We start from the raw sequence: 24,654 nt of genomic DNA, 5'->3' as shown, positions 1-24,654 counted from the left end.
GGGCAAAATAAAAGACACATTAAAGTCTGAGAATTACAGCAGACATTAAAATAAAAAATATCCACAGTATGGTAATTGACCATAAATAAGAAACGGTCACACTTACCCTGTAGTGAGTCGTGCTGCTGTGGTGAAAGAGTTGTCTGATGAGCTTTTTATGGAAGGTCCCTTTCACACCCTCCTCCCTCTTCTTCAGTCACCTTTAACCACTCTATCAAAAGCACAGACAAAGTTTTTTCCAGAATGACACAAGTTTAAAAAAAATCCCACATCTTCACTTTATGATAAACGCATAGACAATGAACGTGTTTTTCGTCATCTACAGTTGCATCCCAGTTGGCTGGCCAATCAAACACAGTGATACCATAGTCAGCAAACCAGTTTCTGTTTGTTTTGGCTTCACTGTGGACAGGTCCCAAGTCCCGCTGAAAAAAGGAAACAGTATTTCCATATACCATCCTTGCAGATGGAAGCATGAAGTGCTCTAAAATCTCCTGGTAGATGACTGACAGCGTTGACTCTGGAATTGATAAAGCACAGTGGACCAACAGCAGCAGATGATATGGCACCGCAAACCACCAGTGAAGACGGAAAATACTGGATTCCAAGCACCTTGGATTCTTTGCCTTTATATGAGCTTCTTCCAGACTCTGGGACCTTGATTTACAAAGTAATATCATCTGAAAACAGGACTTTGGACCACTGAGCAATTGTCCAGATTTTTTTCACCCTGGCCCAGGTGAGGAACTTAAGACATCTGTGGTTCAGGATTGGTTTGACACTAAGAACCCACACCTGGACATATCTGTGTTGGTGGCCCTTGATCCACTGACTTCGGCCTCAGTCCACTCTTTGTGAAGCTCACCTAAGTTCTTGAATCTGCTTTGTTTGACAATCCTCTGAATTCTGAGCTCATCCCTGTTACTTATGCTCCTTTTCTAACCACACTTTTCTCTTCCAGTCAACAATCCATGAATATGATTTGATACAGTCTCTAAAAACAGCCTGCCCTTTCAACAGTGACCTTCTGTGGTTTATCATCCTTATGGAGGGTGCCAGTAATTGTCCTCTGGACAACTGTCAAGTCAGCAGTCTTCCCCATGATTGCAGGAGTGTGTACTGGACCAGAGTGAGGGAATGAAGGCTCAGGAAACCTTTGCAAATCGGACTTAAAAAAAAAAAAATCTAATATTTTGAGAAAGTGGATTTTGAGAAAATTAAATTTTTATGATATTCTGAACTTTTTGAGATGCACCTGTAAACCAAGGTGGAAGAAGGGCTTTCAGATAATATAGTGATATCTGTATTGTCACTGGTCCTACAGGACAAACAAGAGCAGCTGTGGTCAGACGACTGACAGAGAAAAACAAGGTTGCAGCTCTGCAGGGAGGCTGCAGAGGCTGACTAGACCAGGAGTGTGTGGTTTGGACAACTCAGGTAACTCCTGCTACCTGAATGCAGTGCTGCAGTGTCTGTGCTCCACTGTACCTCTGGTGGAGCACCTCCTGCATCCAGACACCCGCAGAGAGCTGGCTCGGTAAGACCACCCATCTGTCAGTCTTTCTGGTTCACTTGAATGTTCACGGCCATGTTTGCAGCAGTTTCACCTCTGTTCATGCAGGTCCAAGTGCCGGGTGGCTGAGGTGTTTGTGCGCCTTCTGCAGGAGATGTGGCTAGGAAGGAGCTCTAGCTGTGCTCCTGTAGAGGCCAGATCTGTGCTCACCTCCATCCTGCCCCAGTTTAATAACTACTCCCAGCAGGATGCCCAGGAGCTGCTGCTCTTTCTGCTCAATGCACTCCATGAAGACCTCAAAAAGGTTAGTGTAGCAACATCTTTCACACATCCTGTAGCAAATGGTGACACCTGTGAAAAGACTGAATCTGTGTGTGTTCATAAGGTTTTAAAGCAGAAGATTCACTCCACGATGAGACAAGAGCAGAAGAGAAACCACACCACAGCAGCAGGGGAGCCCACCATCGTCTCACGTGTATTTGAGGGCAAGCTGAGCTACATGACCCTTTGCATGCACTGTGACCACCAGGCTCACAGCACACAGACCTTCACTGTACTGTCACTGCCCATCCCCACAGGAATCATCAAGTGCTCCATTCAGGTACCTTTGTTTACATTTTGCATCATTAAAAATGTTCCCCAGACTTCATATTTTTTTTTTACTGTCTCTACAGTTTAATTCTCTCTGTATGTGGTGCAGGACTGCCTATCTCTGTTCTTTGAGCAGACCATCCTGACCGGAGGAGAGCAGATGTTGTGTTCAGTGTGTGGTATGAGGAGAGAAACAGCGGTGCTCACATGCTTGGAAAAACCTCCAGAGATCCTCATGCTGCACCTGAAAAGGTATTAGAATCATTGAATATAAAACTTTTAAGTCCCTGTAAAGTATAATCCAAACTTTGTGTCTTAACACACAAGATATGTTGGAATATGGTTGCTGTAAACATGAAAAATACCCAAAGCTACGTATGACTGAATTTTTGATTTAGAGCATTAGAAATTGGTTCACCTCTTTCCTAGCTTGGTTTTATTTGGGCAGGGCAAACATCTGAGCCCATGACATCACCAGTCTTGATGGGAATTACCCTGCTCTCTCAACGCTACAACGATGTGAAATCACTGAGTAGTTCATCTCAATACAGTCTGTTGTCAGCTGATTTCACTGCCTTCATTGAAAGTTAACAGTCAGCTACATGCAGTGTTTTTTGATCACTCTAAGGTTAGTTTCCCAAATTTATCAGCCAAAGTGTCTTACAGGTGATTAAAGAATCATAATGGAGAGAATTGTACCAGAAAACAGTACATTTATTCCCCAATGTCTGTCTCTACTCTGGCACAGAGCCAGCAGCTTCACTCTGATCAGAAGCATTTTTTTTTATCTGAGAGGATTGTATTTCTCTTAAGTGGGCGTGGCTTCAGCTCATTCAACCGACATGCCTACAACATCCTAAAGCAGATTTTGCTGCCTCATTTTTCCTGATTTTGAAGTTTAATTTCATAAATTTAGAGATGTTTTTCATTAGTTAAATTTGGCCTGGTGCTTCATGACACAGTGGGCTGTCATTAAACAAACATGGAATAAAGATTTTTTTTTATCACTTTACAGGAACTTAAAATCTTATCGCTGTTGATAAGACAATCTTACCTTAGGCAGGGGTGGGTTTTGTGAAGGCCACATGTAAAGACCACTATGGGGATTCATCATTTAAATAAGATTTTCCTGGTAACTATACAGAGTTGATAGCTTTGCAAGTTACATTTCTGAGTATATTTCACTCAATAAAACAAAAAAGTCATATCCAACTGAACTGAATGAGGAGCAGAAAGAAGAATAATCTAATAATTTTAAATGTTTTAGAATAAACATTTTATTTTAGCTCATCTGTTTTTTTTTGTTTGTTTTTTATCTGTTCATTGCCTTTTTTATGTTTTTTTATGTACAAGATGCTTCAATAACTTGCCCCATGAATAATTTAAAGAACTTGTTAAAACTGAATGGAATACATTTTTATCACTAAATATAAGCAGGGAAATTGGTTCAGCATGCATTGACTCTGTGCTATAGCTTTTTAAAGTCACTCCAAGTCTTGTAGTCTATAATGAAATGTTACTATGTGTGAATATAGTGGACTGCTGAGTGTAAAATACCAGCCATGAATCAATAGTAACTTTTCAGCTCAACTAAATATTTATCTCATCTACAGGTTTGGTTGCAAAGGGAAGAATCAGGTGAAACTAAAGACTAACATTATGTTCTCTATGAAGCTTGACCTCAACCTGTTTCTATCAAGCTCAGTGCAGAGTAGCTCCTTTTCCTCATATCGCCTTTATGCTGTTGTGGTGAGTACACTCCTATGATAGTTATACTTTTTGTTAAATTACTTCCTTCTTTGTAAAAGTTTATTAACTTATGGTGGTTAAAGTTTCAGGCAGGTTCAGCTGCTTTTTTTCAACATTGCCTGTAAAAATGGAAATTTGGCCCCATAATATTATTATTGTTTTTGATACTTTGGGGCGACTGTGGCTCAGTAGGTAGAGTTGGTTGTCCCGCAACTGGAAGGTTGAGGGTTCCAACCCCAGCTTCTGCAGTCACATGTCATGTGTCCTTGGGCAAGACACTTAACCCAATTTACTCCCACTATTCGTCAGAGGTGTGTAAATATATATGGATGCCAAATGACACTGTGCAGTTGAAACAACTACAAGGCTTTTTTTTCACCACTATCTTGGCTGCAAAAACAGTGACTGTCTGCAGAGAATGAGACTCTAAATACACATTAACAGAAATATTATATCATTTGCACTAATTCCCTGCAGTGTTTAACCTTTTCTACAATATTTTTTGTTTAATCCTCCTGGGGTTTCACCTGTCTCCTCTTCAGAATCACTCAGGTCATCTGAACATGGGTCACTACACTGCTGTGTGTCACAGCTCCCTGACTCGGACTTGGCACTGTTTTGATGACTCAGCAGTCAGGGAAGTTCAGGACGGCCATGTTCAGTCTCCAAACGCCTACATGCTGCTCTACAGCCGTGAGCCCTTTCAAAAGCCAAAGATCAGTGGACTCTGAGCTCTCCACCCTGCAGGAGCAATCCAAGAGGAGACAAAATTTTGATTATTGGTATTTTGTAATCTTCATCTTAGTCTAAAGCCAAATTCTAAAGTCATCTGCTTAGGACTGAATCTGTGCCTTGTCAGGAAACTTGGTTCAGTGTGACATTTCTCATGTTTGCTGGATTGTAGGACGCTGTCATCTAAGTAACAGAAACAACATTGGCTTGTATGCCATTTTTAATGCAAACAGAATGTAACAGTGCCTATGAAAACTATTCATAGATGTTTGACTCTTATATTGATTTTATAAATCAATCATGGTCAATAAAATTTGGCACCTCTTTAATGTCAAAGTGAAAACAGATTTCTACAAATTAATGTCAATTAATCCAAAATATGTAAAGTAAAATAAAACTAGTTTGACTAGTGGGAGGCCACAAGACACCTATGCCTACTCTGAAGGAGTTACAAGCTTCAGGAGCTGATAGGAGAGACTCTGCATACAACTGTTGCCCGGGTTTGTCATCAGTCAAACCTTTATGGGAGAGTGGCAAACAGAAAGCCACTGTTGACGAAAACTGAAAAAAACTCCACTTGAGCTCATCAAAAGGCATGTGGGAGACTCCATGGTCAGGTGGAAGAAACTTCTTTGGTCTTTTTGCTTTTTAGTCATCAGACAAGACGCAATGCACATAACCACACCATTCCCATTGTAAAGCACGGTGGTGGCAGCATCACGCTGTGGGGATGCTTCTTGGCAGCCGGTCCTGGATGGCTTGTAATAGGAAAATGAATTTGTCAAGATACAGGAAAATCCTGGAAGACAAACTTATTCCATCTGCAAGAGAACTACAGCTTGGAAGAACATTTATTTTAGAGACAGACAATGACTGCAAAAGCTACACAAATGGTTTAAAGACAACAAGTTGATTGTTCTGAAGTGGCCGAGTCAAAGCCAGACCTCAAACCCATAGAACAGTAAAATGCGAAGGAGAACGGAGTAAAATTGCATTGTCAGGATGTGAGAGCCTGATTGGAACTATCCACACAGACTCAGTGCTGTTATTGCATCTACTAAATACTGACTTTATGGAGGTGAAAATTTATGCAATCATTTATTTGACCTTACATAATTCTAATCGACATTAGTTTGTAGAAATCAGTTTTCACCTTTTTTTTTTTTAATATTGACCTTGATTGAGTTATTGAATCAGTAAAGGGGTTTTTTTCTAAGCACTATATATAAAATATTTATATAACAAATCGGTTATCTGGACTTCTCTTTGTTTGACTGGATGTTTTTTGTTTATTTTGTTATTTTCCGGAGTTCCTGTGTTTACTTCGTCAGTCAAAGCGCTTTGTAAACATCTGCTACATATTAAGCCACTACTATAATTACAATACACTTCAATTTCATAGGAGAGTATTTCATTTTTTTGTTGGGTTGTTCATAAAATGGATTTTAATTACACCAAATATTGTGATTTTCTTTTTTTAATTATAGGTCAAATTCAGTACTGTAGATAAATAAATGCACATGGTGTAATAGAGTAGAATACATTCTTAAGGTGAACTCAGCTGTAATATTGTTGTACTGACTATATCCAGGTCCTGAAATATTCAGAAAGAAACACACGGGGTAATTTGAAGCAGTTTTAATAAATAGTCATATGAGCTTTTTGAAGGTTAATATAATCGTTATATCAGAAACAAAGTCTTTTTAGAGCATTAAGAAATAAAATCGACATGTACAATTAGAAAGAAAACAGATTATGATCTCATGCTAGGCAATAAAACTGTAATCAGAAAGAAGAGAGTCAAATCCTGCCCACATTGGCTCACACCTCTGGTCCATTCAGGAAAAATATCAGTACTGTTTACATTGTGCTTGCTCTCATCAGTCAGTCAGTCAGTCGGTAATATGGTCAGTCTGCAGGCAGCAAATGTTGACACTAACACATAAATGTAAGTGAAAAATTTCATTTCATATTCTCCCAGGTCAATTCTGCACACAGAAATAAAATTAGTCACATAAAAGAATTCTGTATTTCAGCCTCTCAAATATCCATTCCTTCAAAACTAGCATCACAGGGATGAGCCAAAAGATGCCAAGTTTTCCCAATATTGCGTCCTCTAAATACTTTTGTTGTTTGAGTATAATTATGTCAAGAGTTAAGTATATTAAACAGAGAAAAACTCGACAACAAAGCTTTTAGAAGCAGGCTTTTCTGTCTCTGCCTGCACCAAGCAAGACAGACAAAAATCACAGCATCGGGTATCGTTTAAAGCATTCAGAGTCGAGGATTAACGTCCGCTGTTAACAATGTGAACTACATAAACAACATAACTTGATTGCATATTGTGTGAGTGCAACAATGTGGCTAATATGAACAAGCAACAATCTCAGTTCCCTCTTCTCTTTAGAAAGAATGCAGAAAAGTTCAACAATCACAGTCTCTACCATCATTAAGATCAGGCTAAACATCAGAAGGTTAAAGAGTTAAACCCAGAAATCATGTGGTTTGTCTGCATGAGTATGATGATGCTATGATGGCTGCTACTTTTAAGAAAAACAAAAAAGAATTTGGTCACTTAACAGATAAACACCTCGCCCACGAGTATTTACACATCTGAATGTGCAACATCAGCATTAATTAGTATTTACATGCCGTCTTAACCTCGTGTTTGCACAGTACAAGAAGGCTAAAAATCAGTTCTGCGTTCGCAAAGTGCAACAGAAAAGACAGTGAAGAGCTTCTTAACCAGCTGTCTGCCCTACAACACAACCATCACGGTATAGAAGTAAAAGGAGCATCTGATTAGTCTCTAGATTATCAGTAATAAGAGCAGACGGCATGTTTTAACAGGTATACAGTCCTCTAGTAGCTGAAGCATTGCACCTTCCTCCAATCAGCGACACACAGGATCTCATGGCCACTTGCTTGAGTTCATCCTCAGCGTGCATGATTGGTTAAACCGCAGCTACGCGCACCAGGTCCTCAGAGCTGTGATTTTAAAAACCAAAATAAAAACAACCTGTAGGTTCGAGCATCGCTGCCCCTGGTGTAGTGTTCCCTCTTTGTTTCCTACAGCCTCATCACAGGCTGGAGTAAAACAGGATGTAGGCTGCAGAGGACTTGACGGAGGAGGTGGAGATATCAGACACCTCATGGTCGTCGAACTTGTACCAGCGTTGTTTAGGGGCGTTCTTACAGTAGGCTGTGTAATGTCCACCATCTAAACCGCCGTAGTGGTTCTGGTAGGAGAGGAGAGGACAGTTAATGTTTAAAGGGAGCCTGGGTAACAGAACATGCAGTGGATTTCAGAGAACAATCATGGTCCATAACAAATGAGCAGCAGAAAACATGAATAACATTTTAACAGAACTGCAGCTTCCTGTGGTAGTTCACACTTCCCTACCAACAGTTTCTGAAGTAATATCCAGTGTTTTCCACAGTTATCATTAACATTTTTTGTCTTTCACAGCAGCCGCAGCGGAAGGACATAGACAGTTTAAACTATAAAAATTCAAGCTTTCTCTGGCTTTGGAAACTGTTGAAAATATCTGAGGTAATGTAACTAAAATGAAGATAGCACAGGAGTAGTGATTCTATAATTAATGCAAACTATTCAGTGCAAAAAAAACTACATATTGCGTCTTTAATTATATACTGTACTGTTTAAGCTTACAGTGTTTTCACCTCTCCTTTAGCAAATGTCATACTTATTTGTACTACACAAAAAGAAAAATAATAACATCAAATAATATCACTTCTACTTACAGACACTCCAAAAAGATTATATCTCTTCAGATTCTGTTTGGGTCCAATAACATACTGGGCCAGGTCCAGACAGTCTAAGGGGAAATCTACAGACGTCTGCAGCTTCTGCTTCCACCTGCCTTCATAAGAGAATCTGCAGAGATAATAATACCATAAAAATGGTGCCATGTGGTAACATTAAAAAGCTAGAAATATCACTTACTAACCACTTTATGAGATATACCTGCTCAACTACTCATTAACACAAATATATAACCAGCCAGGCAGCTGCAACCAATGCATTTAGGCATGTACACATTTAGTGTAGAAATTCAGACATAACATCAGGGGGAAGGAAATTGATTTAAGTGACTTTGCACATGCTATAGTTTTTCGTACCAGACTGGGTGGTCTGAGTATTTCATAAACTGCTGATCTACTGGGAATTTCATGCCCAGCCATCTCTAGGATTTACTGAGAATGGTCCGATAAATAGAAAATATCCAGTAAGTGAGAGCTCTCTGGGCTTAAATACATTGTTAATTGCAGAGGTAAGAGGATATGGCGAACAGAAAGGTATCAATACCTTCAACTGGCACTTGTTACAAAAGAGGTATGTAGAAGACTGACTCTGGAAACAACACATCAAATCTTAAAGTGGGTGGGCCACAGCAGCAAAAGCCCATACTGAGTGCTGTAAGTTGAGAAAAGGGAACTGAGGGTACAGTTCACACTTGATTGCCAAAATAAAAATACAAAAAACCTCGAAAAGTGTTGCCTGGTCTGATGAGTCTTGATTTCTGCTGTGATATTCTAATGGTGGTATCACAACTTGGCATAAACAGCATGAAAGCCTGCTGGACCTTTACAGCACATTTAAAGTCACTTAAATCACCTTTCTTGTCCATTCTGATGCTTAGTTTAAACTTCAACAGATTGTCTTGGCTATGCATTGGTTGCTGCCATGCAATTGGCTGACCTTATTGGCCCCAACAAGCAGGTAAACCTAATACAGTGGTTTCTAAGTCTATTATCCTTTATTTTAAAAACTCGTTATAGTCTGAAATGTAAACATCACTACAGACCGTTTTAAGTGCACCAGGAGAATAGGAGGAACTTTCCAGATCTCCAGTTTCTTGGTGGAATCTCTGTGGGCTTTGCAATGTCTGCAGAACACCTTATTGTTATCAGTCAGCTTCTCCTCCTTCGAAAACAGTCTCAGACAGTCCTGACATGAAGCAGTGGACAATTTTAAACATGTATTGCAGAGCAAGATAGGCATTGCAGATCCTTTAGATTTTTAATGCATTTATGTTTTGCACATGTTTTTATGTAAGCAACACAATTAATGAATGACAAAGCGTGGAAAAGATGCTTAACGTTCCTGGTCAACATTTCACTGACCTGCAGCGAGCACTTGCTGGTGGAGGCAAGAGGCAGCGACAGGTACATAAAAGTCTCAAACGTCCGTGACTTGCGATGACAGGTCAGACACTGCACAGTTGACTTGAACTGACCCTGGAACAGTGCTACAATGATGGACTCATTCAGCAGCTTGTGTTTACTCCAGGCCAGGTCTGCTGCTGTTTGATCGTCCAGATGGTCATTTTCCTCCTCTTTGTATCGCTTCCTGTTGTCCGCCTGACATCAAACACGGAAAAACAACATGATTGGTACACAGGAACAACTGTAGCTTTACATGTCAGAAAAGATCTGCCTTCAAAGTTTAACTAAAGTTTAGTAACTGAAAGCTGAAACAGTTACTACTAAAGAAAATTACTGCATATTTAATGAGAAATTATTCAGAAAAGCATGCAGTTCATCCAATTACTTTTAATAATGAAAGGCTGATTAATATTAGCTAATTAATATCTCCTTAAATTTTAACTGACTGATTCATCAGTTAGCCTGGAAAGACAGAGGACTAGGACTGGGCCAGCCTGATGGAGGACAGGTCTGGACATCACACAAGAGGGATGTGATGAGATGGAAAATGTGTTATGACAGATGCAGGTCACCCTTACAATTTGAGAGAGTGAATAACTCCAGAGGTCTGAATGTACATCTTTCAGTCAACCCCAGGGGGAGACAGTGTCAGTATAACTTAAAAAGCTTCTCTAACAGTTTAAAAATTGCATTCAGGATGAGATAGTGTCTAAAAGCTACATGTTTTTTTATGTTTCAGTAAGTTTAAAAATAGAAAAATCCAATGATCAAGCTATAAATTTGTCCCTTTCTTTATTTTACTAACTAGTCCTTTCCCCCATTCAAATGCCCATGAATCCATTGTAATCAGTCTGAACAAGCAATGAGGCATGTCTTGGGTCTACATGCACAGAGGTTCTGACAGAGCATCAGACCAGACAGATGCAGACACTCCACACTCACACTGCTGCAGGAGGATAAAGGACACACAGCTATTTACTTACTCTCTAATTTGCCATCAAAATGAAACCCGGTGAAAAAACAGAAAGAAGGAAAATGATAAAAAACTGTGTTTTTATTGTAAACAGGCAAATGTGCAACAACATACAGGGGTGTTGTAGACGCCTTACAAGCCATGATTGAAAGGAATAAATTACTTATTATTTATTCACTCAGTACTTTATTCAGGATGAGAATAACAAATGTTCATGTTTCTCTAACAACTCTTTCATTTAATCATGTTATTTAGACCAAGTTGGTTTCTGTAATGAAGTTTTACAAAACAAGTGCGCTCTTACCTTGTTGAGGTCTTCATGGAGTCCATCCATGAGGAACAGCAGCAGCTCCTGGGAGTCCTGCTGGTCATAACCAGCAAACTGCTCATTGATCTTTCCTATGGTGATCTTAAAGTCGCGTGGGCTTATACACTTGTACAAACCAGCCCACAGAGCCTTCATGATCACGCCAAACTCCTCTGCCACCTCCCCTTTATGGCCAAGTATGTTGTACCTATCAGAGGAAGAGGACAGATTAGAGGTGTGACGAGATCTCATGAGATTGAAATGTCCTGAGATTTCAACGAAGGGGTGAAAATTGTCCTGTAAGATAAGTAGGCTATATGGGCGCAAAGCAGTAGCTTTAAACAATGACAAACTCGTATCTGTTTTCATCCCCAACACAAAGTTCAACCCTGTGCACCAGCTGGACTTAAGCTCTGTTTGAGCTTTGTCTGGGTATAACTTCAGCACCTAGGATGGAGTAGGCATAACTTTAAAAAATCAGACTGCAATAATTGTGAACAGGAGGTGCAAAAAGATGGTCACAAAATGAAGGAAACATGATTGAAGCACACTTTCTTAATACATTTATCAATAAATAGGCATGTAGACGAGAGACAGAGTCATCTGTGATTGGACTATAAACCTGTACGGGCAGTGAGCTGACTGAACAGATTTGTTTTAGCAGATGAGCTCAATATTAGTAATAGTATAATATCCTCTAAATATGCTTTGAGATTAGTCCCTGAGGTGATGTGAAACGGAGCAGTCCCCGTCCTGCAGGACGATTCTCCCACAGTAGGCTGTTATAATCATCTATTTAAATAAAACAGTGATAAAGTATTTAGTAAATAAACATATGAGGTGCCAAAGAAACTCCTAATTCAAGACAGCAAAGAAGCAGCAAGCACAAGGGGCATTTTAAATCCTGTGAGAAACTAACACATTTATATTTATCACACATCAACATGTAGGTTAAGAAGTTTTTCTTTTGGCTCTACAAAGAACTTGTAACTTTTTTTTTTTTGGTTATGTGATTGAAATCTTCTGTTGCTAGTTTGATTGAAGTTTGAACAGGGGAGAAGCGTGTTTCTTGGTAACTGTCACCTTTCAGCAAACATTCACATGAATGCTTATTATAAGACCGGGCATAGCCACGACCGTTCTATGCTGTGCTTGGTGCATTCAGTGTAAAGCTGAGCCTAGAAGTCGGTTGCAGCTACATCGTAAGTAGGAGGCTAAACTTACGACTAGTTGGTGCAATTGAATCCTGATGCGATTTTAATTTCAGAGCCTATGAGGTAGTTTATTCCACTGATTCCAGCCCTGACCTGTTGATGTCCTCCATGTAGAGATTGTTGTTGAAGTACTCGGCCAAGGCAGGAGTGTTGCACAGACACTGTAAGATGGAGTTCATGTAGCATGTGTTCCCCATGTTACGGAGGCCAGTCAGCGATGCACCCAGACCTCCAAAGGTAGGATTGAGGTTGCGGATTTTGGCAGCTGATGGTCTCACAATCTCCACTTTAGAGTAGACTTTAGCAGGAGCGGGTCTGGAGGGCAAAGAGTAAAATTAGAAATCCAAACATTTTTTTCTTCAAAGATAAGACAAAAATTAACAAAATTTCTTTAAAAAAATCAGACATAATACAGTGTGGTATATGTTTGATGCAACAAAATATTTGCAATTAAACCATCTTTAATGCAAATTTTGTTTGTAGTTGCATGGGCCAGTGACTTTGCCTGAGTCTTACAGCAAATAAAACAACAGGCGTCACCAGCTTGAAGGGAAGTCAGGGGGTAAAATCAGTGACAAAAAATATAAAAGTTTAAGCTTGATCATAAAGAAGGTTTAAAAACAGAAAGATCTTTATGATCATTTGTGTGAGGAACTACCATCCTATGTCCTTAAAATGGCCAAGAAACCTAGCTTTAATAGAGAAAACAGTAAATAAATGTGTTAATCTTGTATGTTTCTCTTATTTTCTTCAGGGTGTGGTTCACCTGCTGCTTTACAGTCAGAAATAGAAATGTTCCTGTTAAAAGTGGATGATTATTATTCCTTTTTCATTTTAGGCCAATACAAAAATGCAGTTACAAGAAATAGCCTGAACAACCAGCAGATGGATGCACAAAAAGCGGTCACCATTTAAATGCCTCATTTAGATGCAATGGAGTAAACTGCTACATTTCAACAAGTTTTACAAACCAACAATGCAACAGTAGTAAGTTTAAACTCATTTTGTCTGGAACTGGTCTAAACTGGCCAATAAGACCTAACAAATAGGCACTGACATGTATTTTGAGTGTAAATAAGGGGCCAAGAGTGAATGAAATAGCATCAAAATAGAGATGACTATCTGAAAAAATCCCTACGGTGGACTACAGGCCTCAATAGTTTGGTTGAAACTCCTCAAAAAGTCCCAAATTATCTTCAGATTAAGCAAACCATAACTAAGTAGATCCCTGTAGACATATCAAAACAAAGTGGGTGATTACTGCTTAGTAAATAGTATAGTATGAAAAAAATTGAGATTTGTAGCAAAAAGACAGATATTACACCAATAGAGAGCATATATATGTTGATTCTTTACATCTATTTAGAATTTAAGTATTTATGTCGATCTCTGGCTTTGTTACATATAAAGAGGTGATCCAAAGTGTTTTGTTCACTCGCTATGATTGTCTTTAGCTAAATGGTGAAGGGCCTCATGCCGGGCTTTGCCTTGGCTCTTCAAATTACTAAAAATGTTCTGCATGCAGGGCATAAGCCATAAACCTCGGTGGTCCTTACTTGGTCTCTCTGTTGATCGTGGGTATGACTGGAGCAGCGGTCTGGGCAGCCGCCTTCTTCTGAGCCTCCTCTCTCAGGTCCTGGCTGATGTCAGGTGAGGAGTAGGAGCGTTTTAGTTTGGACTGCTCCCGCTCTCGTTCACGGTTGGCGTCAGGCTCAGGGGGTTGTGGTGGTTTCTGTTTGACTGTTGGCGGTGTGGGGGGAGGAGTTGGTTGGGGAACGGTGACCTCAGGAGGGTACAGGTGGACCCGGTTGGTTGGGGAATGATAGTATCGGTACGTTCCTGTGACCGTGTCGAGGAACTAGACAGAAGAGGAGAAGGAAACAGAACAGTTGATAAAGGTAGGACACAGACATGAATGGGTAGTAATTTGGTAATGTAGAGATAGTGAAGATCATAAACAAACAGATTTTATAATATTGGTTACCTTCATCCAACCATCTGGAAGGCCTGGTACACTCCTACCCATCTCCTCACTCCTTGCTCGTGTCAGGGGTTCCCTCTGGGGAAACGCACAGAAAAGAAGATCCATGGTAAGGGTGTTTGTTTTTCCCAAGCTCAAGTCACAAACTTGTCTAGCAATGTTCAACGCTGAAACTACAAAGCTTTTAAACGAAACATCCTTGATTAAAGAAGATTATTTTTAATTAGGTTGAAAATAAGGGAATCTTTAAAAAACTGGAAACAAGAGTTTCAACTCAAGTTTAACATCTACATAACTCTGTTGCCTTTTGTGACCGTGTAGAGTGACTGTGAATGTTTCTCTTATTTTGCTTGTTGTCTAATTTGTTTTATGGGAGTGCTGCATTTGTGACTGCAGCTCTGTCTGGCACTGTAATCCATGACATTTTCACACAGGAGGTAATAAAGTTTATCTTTATCCTTGTCCTTTCATTTTTATCCAAAATAGATCATATACACCTAATATTGTTTGTTAATATCTTGCTTTTGAGTAGAATACTTGCGGATAATCTACACACACATAGTCCAAAGTGAATGTCTTTTCAATAAATGCCTTCAATTGTTTATTTGGGTCAGTCATAAACCTCCTTTGGACTTACAGTAAAACAATCCAAAGACATGTCAGCAATCGGAAATGTTCAAAGTGTGAGTCAGCAGAGAACAACTTCCTTGCAGTGGTTAACAAACATCTATGTTTCATTGTTTTATGTACTCTTATCATTTTATAAATTTAAAGAAGCATGCACAACACAGTTTGATCAACAAGGTGCATGAGTGTGCTGGATAATAATATCCATATGTGACTGTTCAATATTTAGGTAAATGAAAGTGGCTGGTGGGATGCAGATCACTTTAGCTCTCTGGAAAAGAGAGCTATGAGAAATGACTGACCTGTTACATATGGTGATGGTCTGACATAGTGTCCATCACTGTCTGGTCTACACTCCCTCTTGACCACTACGCTCTGCCAGCAAAAGGCACCTGGTACTTCCATTACATCAGGGTCTTAAGTCATGTGATGAAGTTGTGATAACGCTGAAACTCACCTTAATTTCACTGACAACATGGTGAGGAGCAGGTGAGTCCAGAGACATACTCTTGGAGGGTGTTTCAGAGTTCTGCTCCTTCCCCCTCCTCTCTTTCTCCTCCCACACTCTGCTTTGTTTGTCTTCCTCTTCTTCTGCCTTTTGCCTCTCTAGTCTCTTTTTGTCCTGAGGTCCCTTCTCCTCCTCGTCCTTCTTCTTCTTTTCACGTTCCTCCTTTTCCAGTCTCTCTTTCAGCTCTTTCTCCCGCCTCTCCTCCTCTAACCGACGCTCCTGGTTGCGTTTCTCCTGCTCTAGTCTCGCTTTCTCCATCACGGCCACCGCCTCAGAGTGAATCTGACTTTGTTCCTCTTGGGACAGAGAAGAGCTGGGGTTAAAGGGGGGTTTGACTGAGCGGTCAGGGATAACAGGGCCGTTCTGGGTGGGATCTTTAGCCAACCCATTCTGGCTGGGTTTGGGGTCATCAGATACTCGGACAGAAGGTTTCTTGGTGCGGTCAAACTGGAAAAGAAGAAAATGAGGATCAAAAACCCACAATCTTCTGTATGCTCCAAACTGCAATGGCTCATAGGCATACAATACCTGTGGGAAGGCCTTGGTTGTTGCAGGTGATTGGCTAGATGTACCCATCGCAGGGCCCTTACTGAGGTCCGACCCAGAGTTTGTGGTGCCTGGAATATGGGAATCGACAGTGTCTGGCAACCTGTCAGCGACCATGGAAGTTTTAGATGTTGGGGGCTCTGCTGGTGCGACCCCGTTCACCAGCACAGGAGCTGAGGGTTCCTGAAGCTCTGGTTGAGGCTCAGGCTGTGGTTGAGGTGGGGCTGGGGTCGGAGGCTTTGGTTCCTCTAGGGATGGGTAGCTAAAGTTCACTGTTACGAACATGACAGAAAATAATTAATCAAAGGAAGAACAGTTTCATCATTAATTTAAATCCTTGGCAGACGCATTATGGAACAACCCTTATTTTCAACAGTGCCAAGGGTACAACAGAGCAGATAAAGAAAAAGCAAACACACATATGTAAGAAAAAAAAACAGATGAAGTCAGAAAATTAAGATTGAGTACTGGAAAAAGGATGTGTTAGTCAATTAAAATACTTAAACATTAACAGCGTAACATTTAAAACAGCTAAAACAATTAAATTATTAAACGCAAAGACAATTTAAATCAATCGGTATAAAATTAAAACCTGGAAATATCTCAGTAGTAGTCATGTGATCAGTTTAAAATGTTTCTGCAGCAAATTCCAGGTGTATGGTGTGTAGTACCCAAAAGCCAGTCTTCCTAGCTCTGTGTCAGTTTTGAGAACCTGTAAGGCGGTGGTCATCAACTACATTTGGACACAACAGTAGATTTAGAGTGGTATCTTGGCAAAGGAATATAGGTTGGTGGCATAATTATAAAAATGGAAATTAAAACTGCTTAATGAGGTGATGATTTCATTTATATAAATACTGAATTACACTGGTCCTGAGTGTACCCCAAGTACTGAGCCTTGGAGTACTCCTTTTGTAATCTGGAGAAAAGAGGACTGTGCATCATCTATCATTTATCTTTGTCACACAATAAATTCTGTTTGAGCAATTATTTCAAATGTTCACTTATGAGTGACTTTAGAACTTTGGCAAGACAAGTCAGTTTGGAAATAAGATGGTAACTAATCCAATTGAACTGCAACCAGCTTTATTGAGAGGACAGGAAAGGTGGGTTATGTATTCTGAGAAAGCTTACATTACAAAGTGCAGCTGTTTTAGACAATAAAATGAGTAAGCAAGATATTTATGACCATTCTTGGCACACTTGTGGTTCCAAAGATGCATGCTGAAATGGGGTAAATGATCATAGGAACTTAGGAACCATCACGCCCTTGAGAAGTGTTTGTATGTTTGCAAAACAGTTCTATCATAATAAACAATGTAAAGCTAGAGAAAAGGGGCAATTAAGGATCAACATCAGACAAAAAAAGCTTTAAGTTGGATGCTTTAAAATACACATTGTAATTACTAAAAAAACATTAGAATTAGGGCTGGGCAATTAATCGCAAATTAGATTAAATTGCAGTTTGGCCCACTGCAATTTTCAAATCACAGAAGGTGCAATATTTCTTTGACCTGAAATTTTTGTACCAGATTAAAACTTCTTTGCAGCAGAGACTTTAGGCATTAAATATCATGCAATCACTTAAGCGCCATTTTTTTAGAATAGTCTGCAAAAAACACATTTTCTTCAATTTTGTACGTTTTTCTTATTAAACATGAGAACGGCATAAAAATGATCACTTTCCTCAATACAAGAATTCATATCTGATTTGCAATACGAGTCAAAATCATCACAATAAATTATTTTTTCAAAATTGTGCTGCCCTACTTTATTTTAATGTAATGTAATAATGCAAAAGGAAGATAGAATTAATGCTATATGGAATGAGTAACTGACAGAAACCCATTGATAAAAGCAGTCACATGCTTCCAGTGCTTGTGATACTCACACTGAGGGAGTGTGTTGATGAAGTTCTGTCTAGGGGGTCGGACTTTGGCGTTGGTTGTGTACATGGGGTAAAACAATAGCCAGTTCTCGTAGCCTCCCTCTAGCACCAGCGGCTCACTGCGCAGGATAGTGATGCTGTCCCACTGTGGAGAGTGTTAAAATGTTATTATTCCTGACAGTAAGAGTTACACAGACATAAAGGCAAACCTGCACGCTCCGTTACCTTAAAGAGAGCGTCTTTCAGGCTCTGTAAGGTGGTGCCAAGTTTAAGGTCTGTCACAGAGCTGAACCAGTCCAGCAGGACTATATAATCCACTAATCCCCGCCGCCTCCAGTGCTCTTTAGACTCCTCTGGAAGCTTTGCCTCAATCTGATTCACAGTGATTCTGTAGAGAGAGGACAAGAGGTCAGTTTGAGGAGTTAAAATTTGTCTCTCCCATTATAAAAAAGGTGATATGAATTATATATTCTGTGTCTGATCAAACAATCAGGTATGGAGCCTTCTGTGCCTCCTAACTCTGTTCTCACCCTGGACTAATGGCCTCCTCAGGTACTGAGATACAGGTCTGAGCTGGGACCTGAATGTGAGACTCTTCAAAGTCCTGGTGGCTGCGAGCATCCATGACAATTGTTGTGATTGTCTGGTCCTTCATCATGTTGAAAAGTTTCTCTGCTGTAATTCCACCAGGTGGTCCTGCAGCTATAAGAGAAAAAGCATTCAAATACAGAAAGAAAAGAGTAAAAACAAATTTAGGGACTTCACATAAAAGTAGTTCATTGCTCAGTTTAAGAAAGGACTATGACAAATGTTTCCGAATAAACTTAACAGCTTTGTCAAAATGTTTAAGTCTGTCCTGCATACCTTTTGAGGTTGTATTCTTCAGTTCATTATGTTCTCCTTTTACCTGAAATGCAGAAGAAAAAGATGCTGAAACAGTTGACCTATTTCTTTCTTAGAAAACTGACTGCCAAGATTGAGCTTTAAAGGTCAGAGAAGCAATGTCCTCCATTAATTTGCTAATAAAACTGTTGGTGATTCTTGCTGCGGCACATGCTGTAAAGAATGTGGTGGTGGTGAAACACAAGGGTTGGTTGACAAGTATAATACCAGTCATTTGCACATTCAAATTGATGCAAAATTGGTTCGCAGTACCTTTAAAAACAGCAGCGTTATTGGTCTAAAAAAATCCTGCACTAGTCAGAGTTTAGACTTCACTGATATGATGAAAATGATTATTCAAAACTGTCCAGTTAGGAAGATTGTAAAATGTTACAATACATTACAATGAGCATGTACAAAGGGCCAAACATGTGTGCAAAGCATGTGGTATTTTGCTCAATAAAAAGCTGCAAATTGGCATTGATATATTACATTACTCTCATTGGAAGGAAATGCCAGCCTGATGAATCACAGATATGGATACAGGAGCTCTTTTGCACCATCAGCTATCAGCCTTTCAGAAATGCTATTTAAAACAAATAGGTATGTGGTTGGTGATTAGTACTAGAACATTTTCTTAAACATTCACTTCAGCTGATAATCGTGAACAAGCCAAAGCCCATCTCACTCAACAGGAAGTTGTTGACATCTCTACCTTTTTGCTGTCCTTCTTGTTTGCAGCAGATGATTTTGGAGAGCTTTGACCACCATCTTTCTCTGACATCTCCTCCCTCCTCTTCTTCTCCTCTTGTCTCTCCTTCTCCTCAAGTTTTTTACGAACCTCAACCTCCTCATACCTGTGTGATTAGTAAAGATTAGCTGAGTAAAATATGATAACACTGTCATGCTCTGATGTCTTTTGTTGTAGCTAGTGCATTACATTAAATAGTTAAAAAGCAAAGCTTCAAACCTGAGTTTAAGGCTTTCAGAGAGCTTCTCTGCTTCTTCAATGGCTTTCTTAAAATTGTTTGGCCCAAGCATGGTCATGTAATACTCCTTTGAACAGTGGAAGTAAAAACAGGTCAGTTTACTTGGAGTCTCACGACATATTCACTGAAGAACAAGTCCTTACATAAACCACTGTTTCACAGAAATAAAAATACAGATTCAGGAATCACAATGTTATAATAAATCACTATACCGGTTGCTGCTTGAAGTCTGGTCTCTTCTTGATGATGTCATATACTGTTAAATATTTCATGTACAAGACATATGACCTCTCCTCATCCCGGTCCAGGCGACACTCCTCTGCCGCCTTGAAGATTTTACAGGCACTCTGAACATAGCTGCAATAAAAGAAATAAGTGAAGTCTTACTGAGTTTGGTGTGATTGCAGTGCTCTGATTATGAGTCTGACTGGAGACCATTTTTGAAGGCTATCTACTTTTTTTGTTCACCTAACTTAACAAAGAGAAATTTTTATATTTTTCAGGGTGGGAAGGGCTTTAACAGGTATATCTACGAATTCAACAACCAGTAAGTCATTATTTCTAACAACATTCAACTTTAAAATTCTACTCCCACTTAAGTATTTCAAACCCTTCCTATTGTATTGATTTATTGAAAGCTATCACTTAAAACTTCTTACAGGACAACAAAGCTACAAATAGATACAGTCTGAAACTAACTTTAAATCTACCTAATAACAGATGGTGAAGGGGGTTGAGGTGGTCCTCCAGACAAACAGCTATAATCCACTAGCTTGTAGTCATATTTTAACCTCGCAAAGCAGATGGATTTGCCAGAATCATCTCTGTAATCAGGCAAATCCATCCTGAAAAGCTTCAATCCACAATGTTTGTGCTAAACTGAACTGTTTGGACTCATCAGTCCAAGAACAAGGCCGTAGTTATGGGCGGGGTTTAGTTGTACTTGAAGCCGTTTGCAATGGCTACCTCTACTGTGGAGATTACCTCAGATGTAGCTTTAGCTTAGCATCAGTTTTACAACAACTGGATCATGTTTCCGTATGAAATAAAGAATAAAAACAACACTAAAAGCTTTTCATGATCTGAAAGATGTTTTCGCTCTTCTGCCGACCTGCTCCGACATGAGTTTGGGATCCTTACAGGGGAAAGGGTTAGTTGTTTTAGTGGTTGTGTACAATGGCTACTAGTGGAGTGATTAGCTGGGACTTAGCCACAGAGGCAGTTATGTCAGAACTGGACATGTCTTTACTAAAACAAGAGCAGAGAGCAACACTGAAAGCTTTTCATAACAGAAAAGACGTGTTCGCCCTTCTCCCGGTTTGCTTCGGCATGGGTTTGTGATCATTACGAATAGGGTGTGCCGGTGTATCCAACGGCTGCTGCTGTGGTAGCGGTTAGCTCAGATGTAGCTGTAGGAAAGCGGCAGTTTAATCAGAGCTTAAAAACAGGAGCAAAGAGCCACATCGAAAGCTTGCATTGGCAGAGAAGATGTTTTTGCACGTCTCCTGACCGACCATGGCTTCAATTTTATGCCCATAGAAGCTCTGCCATTAACAATCTAAGCTAGTGCTAGTCTGTCAGCTCAAGAGTAAAGCATGTGTTCAATGTTATTTTGTCTTGTCACTCTGATTGACCCGCCATGAATGCAACAGACAGAACATTCCTCCAATTACCTCCTGAGAAGTTTTTTGAAAAGTCCTGCCCTTCCAAGACACCTTCTGTAGGTTAGGCTTCCATGAGGATGAATTTGAAATATATCCATGCAATGGATAAATGAAACAGTCCATCTGGTGTGTAAGGTTAATCATTATTATAATAATATTAATAACTTCATTTATAAAGCATCTTTAAAAACAGATTGTTTATGACAGATTATTGTCATGTCCCTGATTATACATAGCTCGTATGTGTCCGCACCAGCCTCAAGTGGATATTTGAGTCACTGCATTCGCATTGACTTTGTTTTTCAACTACGGAGAGGCCACTTGTTTATAGCAAATCATCAAAAAAGTAAATCTTTCCTTTGTCACTTGAAATATCATCTGGCTGCAAATACATCTGACCAACAAGCAGGATGAATACACAAAAAAAAAAAATTCCTGATTGCCATTTACCTCTTCTTATCCTAGGGATATATGATTTTGATATCTATTGCCATAGCACTTCTTAATCAATGCGGTGCCTTTTCCACAGAGCCCTCAAAGGGACATGGACTGGGAAAAAAGTCAAGAAAAGTTTCGCAGAAACTTTCTTGTGCATGCCTGTAACTCCCTTTTCCCAAGTCATTTTAGGTGCTCTGTACTCTTCTAAAGTATCCTACATTTTCCTTTTTGACTCTTTCTTGTTTGTGATGTGCTGTTTTGTAACCCTTGTTGTAAATTAAATTGCCCATTGAGTATTATAAAGATAATCTTGATCCTTGATAGGGATGCACAGTATTATCAGCACTGTATTTGTATCTACAGATATGAACATTTCTCTTAGTATTTACAACCTATAATTTCACAATAAAAGTCTACCTATATCAGCTGTAAATATAGGCTGTGCAAACAAATAAGGGGGGAAATGAGTTAGTGGAGATTTAGGCTGGACAAACAGGCCTGCTTCAGCTAAAGTCTTTTTCTTCTTTCATCATCAAGCCTTACATCTTACACTGTGTTTTAAGGGCTGAAATTTGTTTTGTTCATCCAAAACTTTTAGGTCTGATATACATCAAAATATCAGTACTGATATCGGTATCAGCTAAAATTATTTAGTAAATAATGGCATACTGGATATCTGCAAAATAACAATGTCCTTGAGCACACATCCTGTCGGTACAAACATATTTCATTTCCAGGGGTGGAAAGTAACTTTTCACATTAACTCAAATTACTGAAATTGAATAGCTTTTTGTATATTTGAACTTGTAGTACTTTTAAAAGTACTACAAGTACAAGTATTGTACTTAGAAGTATTAAAAAACATCAAGCCGAAACAAGAAAGTCTAAGCTCTCTGTCAACAACAAGAAAATGGCCAGTAGTTTGACTTTCATGGCATGACGTCAGTAGCACATAGTAAGGGTGTTTTCACATTTCATCACAAAACAGCAATTGCCTTTTACTTCAGCTGAAGTCAAACCTTATAGTAAACAACCTGTTTCTAGACTATAGGCTAATCTCTTAAAGTCATTGCACATTAAGGAAAAATCATATTTCACTTAAAAGCTCCTTGGGTATCAAAAGTAGCCCCTTGGTACTTTGAGTAAATTTTAAATGACTTACTTCTTATTTTTACTCTAGTAAATTTATAGACTAGTAATTATACTCTAACAAAAGTAAATGTTAATTGGTACTTCTACTTAAGAACAATCTCTGCATATTTTTAAAGTGCTTTTATTTGGCTAAAGAGCAAAATAATAATTCATATCTCCAAATATCAATAAAGACAGAACGTACTTTCTTGTACTTGTCTTGTCTGGCTTAATCTCAGCCTTTTTATTGAGGTCTCCCAGAGAAGTGGACAGGTACAGGTCCTTGACCCCGGTGGACACTGCAGGCATCTTCACGGGTGTTTTCAGTCAGAGCTCACAGGCAGACAAACAGTCAATGATGTACACAAGCTCTGGACATCTCTGGGGGATAGTGACAACAGAACACAGTGAGCACAGGCTGCTCCAAAACATGTCAAAGCATAGGCTATTACTCCTCAACGTTGGCTAACTATTAGTAATCGTTAAATGCCTGACAATATCAGTGATGTCTCAGCGATTTGTTAGTTCCTTCATCTTAACATTAACTGTCATGTAGCATTTAAAAATGGCGAAACGGGCTAAGTTAGCGTTAAACATGACATTAAAATACCAGCTTATATTAAATCAGCTATTTTATCAATGCTTATATTGTGTCCCTCGCTGTTGTGGCTTAAGCAAACATTAGTTAGCTTGTGGAGTCTATCTGGCGCAGAAAATGTCAACACTGACGACAACAACATGTACTAGTTTTCAGGCTAACGTTAGCAGCTATCGTCTGTGTTGGCTGGGTACCTACTGCTCAGCTCACATATTATCAGTCAACGTTATTTAGCCTGAAGCAAAAACAGACCGCTCCTGAAATACAACCACCACTGATTTAAATAAACGTTAATTTAGCTTTGAAATCTTTCCTGTTAGCCTGCTAAGCTAGCTACTTTAGTTAGCATGCTGCGCTCTGGGCTCACGCAGTTAAGCGCTAGGTTAGGTACTGTTTTATTTTACAGTGCTAAAGCTCAGACTGACACGGCTATCATCGCGTAAATAAACACAGATATATCATCTAATATGAATGCGGATACATATATAATAGCTGATATTTGATAAAATGACACTAATTGAGTAATTACCTCAATCTGATCGGTTGCTTACACTTTACACTTTTTTTGACAGCTGATTCCTGATTCCTTGTTCCGCCTCCTCCTCTTCTTCTCTCTTGTAATCTGGAAGCTGGTTTCCCTTAATGCTGCATTACTGCCATCTTCTGGTGGCAGTTTTCTGATTTCTATACCCTGATCTCATTCAGTGATGCTCTTCCATTACAGGAAATATCCTTTAAATCCCGTCATTATATCTCAGATTGGTAGAGCCCACCTGTGTTTCCTGTTTCCTTTCACATTAGGCTGTGTGGGACGTGACAGATTCTTTGCGTAGTTCATAAACCAGTCCGACGCATTCCTTCTTTGTGGAGTGCTCACATTGCCGAGTCCTATTATTATTAACCTTTAAAGTGCATTGCATTGCCACGTGGTCTTGCATAGCTTTTACACCCCTATCAATAATTCTACAGCAAGGTTATGACAGTTTCAGATTTGCATGTAGTTTTCATTTCCATTCGTTTTTACTTTTTGTTAGAAAATTCAGTTTACTTCAAATTATTTTTTACTGCTTCTTTACACTTTTCATTTTTTAATTCAAATTTGAATATAACTCCAGACCTTAAATCACCATTAT

At 39.3% G+C, this 24,654-nt stretch overlaps 1 protein-coding gene across 2 annotated transcripts; it reads right to left on the bottom strand.

The window, feature by feature from the left end:
- Positions 1 to 6,208: 6,208 nt before the first annotated feature.
- Positions 6,209 to 24,141, bottom strand: usp8 (ubiquitin specific peptidase 8). 2 transcript variants are annotated; one of them, XM_041786722.1, is made up of 19 exons: positions 24,051 to 24,141; positions 23,129 to 23,304; positions 19,903 to 20,047; positions 19,672 to 19,757; positions 19,417 to 19,558; positions 18,684 to 18,726; positions 18,350 to 18,521; positions 18,045 to 18,207; positions 17,823 to 17,964; positions 15,914 to 16,203; positions 15,335 to 15,832; positions 14,254 to 14,328; positions 13,826 to 14,127; positions 12,363 to 12,584; positions 11,053 to 11,263; positions 9,734 to 9,970; positions 9,415 to 9,557; positions 8,351 to 8,483; positions 6,209 to 7,824 (listed from the first exon to the last, which is right to left on the bottom strand). In XM_041786722.1, exons 2-19 carry the CDS (start codon positions 23,230 to 23,232, stop codon positions 7,666 to 7,668), a joined length of 3,267 nt encoding a protein of 1,088 aa, XP_041642656.1. In that variant the 5' UTR covers positions 23,233 to 23,304; positions 24,051 to 24,141; the 3' UTR covers positions 6,209 to 7,665. The 2 variants fall into 2 exon arrangements, with proteins under 2 accessions (XP_041642656.1, XP_041642666.1); XM_041786732.1 differs by lacking the exons at positions 19,417 to 19,558; positions 19,672 to 19,757; positions 19,903 to 20,047; positions 23,129 to 23,304; positions 24,051 to 24,141 and adding an exon at positions 19,194 to 19,261.
- Positions 24,142 to 24,654: the final 513 nt, after the last annotated feature.

Source organism: Cheilinus undulatus, linkage group 1 (genome assembly GCF_018320785.1).
Source record: "Cheilinus undulatus linkage group 1, ASM1832078v1, whole genome shotgun sequence".
Lineage (NCBI taxonomy): Eukaryota > Metazoa > Chordata > Actinopteri > Labriformes > Labridae > Cheilinus > Cheilinus undulatus.
This window is presented reverse-complemented; position numbering and strand designations above follow the sequence as displayed.